At 33.1% G+C, this 5,454-nt stretch overlaps 1 protein-coding gene across 1 annotated transcript; it reads left to right on the top strand.

Moving 5' to 3' along the window:
* On the top strand, positions 493 to 2,659 carry LOC104787937 (transcription factor bHLH30). The gene is made up of 2 exons (XM_010513599.2): positions 493 to 1,371; positions 1,896 to 2,659. The coding sequence occupies exons 1-2, from the start codon at positions 763 to 765 to the stop codon at positions 2,382 to 2,384; spliced, it is 1,098 nt and encodes a 365-aa protein (XP_010511901.1). The 5' UTR covers positions 493 to 762; the 3' UTR covers positions 2,385 to 2,659.

The raw sequence follows: 5,454 nt of genomic DNA on the forward strand, positions 1-5,454 counted from the left end.
CATAACACGATATTAGTATCAACTAATATTAGACTACATGTCTTGGTTAATACTATTTTCATTATGGATTTACATCAACGAGAAATGCTTTTGACCAAAGAAAAAGAGAAGGAAGAAACAAAACACTATCCTCCACAATGTTATCTGCTCTCTAATAAGTATTAACTAGTTTTAGTGGTCTAATATAGAAGAGAAAACAATATAAAATTTTTATGTTTTTTTTTTTTTTTTAAAGGCTTATCAATTTTTTTATGTTGATACCTAAAAATGTGTTACCTTTGTTATGTGGTATCTATTAACTATTTTAGTGTTCTAATGTAGATTTTATTATTATAATCAAACCAAGTTAATCTGCAAGTTAGAAATAGACAGTGAAGTACTAAATGCGTAAATAAAAAGGATAGATAATCTAAAGAATCTTAAACCCCATTACCTTTTTTGCTTTTCTAATAACTCCACCACAACACAATACACAAGTTGCAAACTCTTTATATCCTTTAAACCATAGATATAGGAATAGGATACAAACGCATATGAGTTTCCTATATATGTCTGCGTCTATAAACATTTGAAAGCAATATTTTTTCTCTTTTTAACTCTCTCAAGTCTCAACTTTTGTTTCTTCTCCTACCTTCCTTTACCAACCTTTTCTTTCTTTTTACACACACACACATATATATATATATATAGAGAGAGAGAGAGAGAGAGGAGAAAAAAGAGTTGAAAGATGAAGACTCTTGTGTCTTCCTAGAAACAAGTGATATGTGCGCAAAGAAAGAAGAAGAAGAAGAAGAAGACAGTTCTAGAGCCATGAACAACATACAAAATTACCAAAACGACCTCTTCTTCCACCAACTCATCTCTCATCATCATCATCATCACGATCCCTCTCAATCCGAAACCTTTGGAGCATCCGGTAACGTTGGATCCGGATTCACTATCTTCTCTCAAGATTCCGTCTCCCCAATATGGTCTCTCCCTCCAGCTACTTCGATCCAACCACCGTTCGATCAGTTCCCTCCTCCCTCTTCTACTCCAGCATCTTTCTACGGAAGTTTCTTCAACAGAAATCGAGCTCATCACGGCCAGGGATTACAGTTCGGGTACGAGGGTTTTGGTGGAGCCACGTCAGCAGCACATCATCATCATGAACAGCTTCGGATCTTGTCTGAGGCTTTAGGTCCGGTAGTGCAAGCCGGTTCGGGTCCTTTTGGGTTACAAGCTGAGTTAGGGAAGATGACAGCACAAGAGATCATGGACGCTAAAGCTTTAGCTGCTTCAAAGAGTCATAGTGAAGCTGAGAGAAGACGAAGAGAGAGAATCAATAATCATCTCGCTAAGCTCCGTAGCATATTACCCAACACCACCAAAGTAAGTCTAAATTTTTTATACATAAAAAAAACATTCATCATCAATCATCATCACACAACGTTAGATTCAAAACAACGTTCTTAATTTTTTTTTAAAGAAAAAAATATTAAAAAACAATGTAGAGCTGAAGTGGACAAACATAGTAGCTGGGACATGAAAGTTCATGTCACATTTTGTCTCTCTTTTTTTTCTTTTTTACATTTAGGTTTTTATAAAAGGTTTGATAAGTTATTCAAAGGTCTTCTGTTTTGATCAATGATCTTCTGTGTATTTGTTAAAGTCCCGAGAGAGAATCAGTCAGAGACTGTAGTATAAATAAAAAGTTATATATGGAATATGGAACGTCTATGTCGTCGTTTGGTTAATTGATGCAATAAAGAGAAACAAACGGCGCAGCTTAAAAAGAATAAAAAGCCTTATTGCCGGACCAAATCATAACTTCTTCGACCACATAATTTTTTTCCTCCTCGAAACTATACAAATACTTATGTTTTGTGTTTTTTTAAAAAAAAATTATAATGCAGACGGATAAAGCGTCGTTACTAGCTGAAGTGATCCAACATGTTAAAGAGTTGAAGAGAGAGACATCAGTGATCTCTGAGACAAATCTTGTCCCAACGGAGAGCGACGAGTTAACAGTAGCCTTCACGGAGGAGGAAGAGACCGGCGATGGCAAATTCGTAATTAAAGCGTCGCTTTGCTGTGAAGATAGGTCGGATCTTTTGCCTGACATGATCAAAACGTTGAAAGCGATGCGTCTCAAAACGCTCAAGGCGGAGATAACCACGGTTGGGGGACGAGTCAAGAACGTCTTGTTCGTCACCGGAGAAGAGAGCTCCGGGGAGGAAGTGGAGGAACAGTATTGTATAGGGACGATAGAGGAGGCTTTGAAGGCATTGATGGAGAAGAGCAACGTGGAGGAATCATCTTCTTCTGGGAATGCTAAGAGACAGAGAATGAGTAGTCACAACACTATCACTATCGTCGAACAACAACAACATCATCATAGGTAATCAATATTTACTTAATCGCTGTCTTTTTTTGTTTTCGGTGTATCTACAACGTGTGTGTTGTTTGATGGTTATGGAAATGAATGTTGTACGTCACGTTATACAACTATAGATATGTGTGTTTGTGTGTATGTATAACGGTGATATTTGTATCCGTTGGGTCTTGGACTCTTGTATCGTTGAGTTGGTTTTCTAGATATGATTTATGTATTGGCCAATGCATGGGTTTGCAAAATTCGTTTTATTTGGCCGTGAGAGGATTTGAAATTTTTTTTTTTTTTGGGTGGGTTTTGGTTATTTTTTGCAATGTGTGAGTGAAACCAAAAAGAGACAATGGAGAAGAACAGGAAACGTACCAAAGATGATGTGTATCATTAATTGATTTAGTCGGGTTCTGTCCAGGGAAAAACAAAAAAGAGACAAGTTTGGGATTCTGAGTTTCGTACGTTGATGCTTCTCTGACTCTATTGCCTTATGTATTTATGTGTCTTGTAGAATCTTTTTCGTGTAACGATTTTACATTTATCCATTTCTAATAAATAGCCAAGTTTTAAGAATTAGACCTAAAAAATATTCAAATATTTTGCTTGATATAAATTGCATCATGAACTTGTAAGGGTAGACATGTGACCAAGACTAAGATATCAAGTACCAAAGCCAGTCAGTTTTATTGGTACATAGCCAAATTGACTATTATTTTCCGAAGATTTTTTTATGGTTCCTTTTTTCTGAAAAGTTGTATAAACATCACGATAGTTAAACAATGTAAATTAATAATTTACACATGTTAAAATTAGTCTACGAGTAAAGTTTTAGGTTGGTGCGTGAAATCAAGTACATAGCCAATAGTTTTAGGTTGGTGCATGAAATTACATACATGATATCCTAATTAGAGTTTTATAATTCAAGTAGGCTATATTACAGATCCTTCATCTGATGTTGTACGAAAAGAGATTCTCAAACTTTTTAACACGGAAATTGATATACACAGTTTTAGATAGCATGTGAATTTTTTCCATATACTTACTCCGTTTCACAATAAGTGTCATTTTGACACTTTTTTCTTATTACAAAAAGAGTGTCATTTTATGTTTCCAATACAAATTTTAAGCTTAAATATCTTTTTTTATCCCTATTATTTGAGCTTATTAATTAGAAAGAGAAAAAACTTTAGTGTATTTATAAAGGGTAAAACGGAAATTTAAACAATTTTCTTAATCTATGTGTATTATGTCAAAATGACACTATTTGTGAAACAGAGGGAGTATATGTTTAACGGAGGATTTTTGTTTTTAAACACATACAATTGAAGAGGGGACTTCGAGTTTGATAGATGGTTACGTACTTTAACAATCATATACATTGTCGTGAGAGAAATACACATATCAATAAACAACAATTTCACACCATTTGAGATCTTGCATATGGCAACAATTGTACAACCTTCTTGCACCCTCCTAACTTAACAAACTCAATCACTTTTTTTTTTCGCAAAAAGACACATCTTAGTTTGGTACCGAAGAAACGTGACATCATGGTAAAGAGTTAAACAGTATCCTTCATTTACGTCTTGCTATTATCATAAACTCACTAAATTATCAGCCTAATTAACTAATAAAAAGTTTTAAGCTAAATCTTTAAATCATTAGCTCACACAAACTCTATTATTTTCCAAAGTTTTTTTAATGGTTCTTATTTCTTAAAAGTTGTATAAACATCACGTTAATTAAGAAATTCATAATTTACAATTAATTTATATTGAAATTAGTCTATGAGTAGAGTCTCAACTTTTCGTCAAACAAAGCTTGAGATCTCTTGATCGTCGAGCAAGAGGTTGTAATTTGTAAATGCGGCATAATAAGATTCGGGTACACTTCATGTCTTTAAAACCAGAAGCATGCATATGTTCACGATAATCATATAGTTCAAATTTTTGTTGCTACGTGTAATTTTAATAAATTTCTTCTTAATTTTTTTTTGTATATGTGTTGAGTTATTCTATAAAATTATGCCTCATGTTAAAAAAAAAAAACAGATTTGAATCTGCCCCTGTCCACATCAATATAAAACACATATATGCTACCTATACGTACCAATACAAATATGAAACACTTCTTACCAAACAACTCAAGAAAACCACATACCTATATAGCGTTTGTTATATATTAACATATAACCTGCATTAGTGAAATTTTTTTAAGGATGGATGAAGTGAGTATGATCAAAATCAAGTCATAAATTATAATTAATTGTTTCAAAAAAAAAATGTTAATAATTATATGCATGATCGATGGATAATAAGTGATTGTGATTGATCATGACGAGGAACTTACGTGATTGACGACGACGCATTTGTGTTAAGCTTGCATCACGAAGTGAAGTACATAAGACGTTATTAATTATTATGATGTTTTAGTACGTACGTACTATTGTACCCTAACTGCCATTTGCATTTGTCTTTAACAATTTTTACCCCGCAAGTGACTTATATAGTGACGGCCATATGAAGTGTCTAGTTCTGACTGACTCTTCTTTTGGCTCTCTGTAGACATGACTTTGAATTTTTGTTTTGTTAATTATATCTTCATCCAGACATTCTCAAAACCAAAAACTTACAAACTTTCGCAATTTTTTTCTGGAGACTTGCAATAAGTGCTCAGCTGCTCTTGTTGTTAGCGAGATAAAATGAGAGGAATTATTTCAGACGAGACTTTTGCTAAGTTTCATAAAGGCCCAAACCAAGCCCATCCATCTCTATATATACTTTAGATTAGTTTTGATTTTTGTACAGATATATAAATTACAATATCAAAATATAAAAATACATTTACATACCTTATTTAACCTTCAAATAAATATGTATTTGTTATAATTTCCAACTATTTAACTAAACAAAGTTTCATTCACTTCGTTAATCAACTAATCTATCACATAACTAGTATTTGCCATATTTTCCATCTTAGCTAGTTATGTAATTTTCTTTAGCGAGATTTTTTACTGTTATCATCATTTTGATTTGTATACTGTTAGCTGCGATAACTATTGTGCTTCAACTTTTTTTTTTTTTTTTTTT

This window comes from Camelina sativa, chromosome 5 (genome assembly GCF_000633955.1).
Source record: "Camelina sativa cultivar DH55 chromosome 5, Cs, whole genome shotgun sequence".
Classification (NCBI taxonomy): domain Eukaryota; kingdom Viridiplantae; phylum Streptophyta; class Magnoliopsida; order Brassicales; family Brassicaceae; genus Camelina; species Camelina sativa.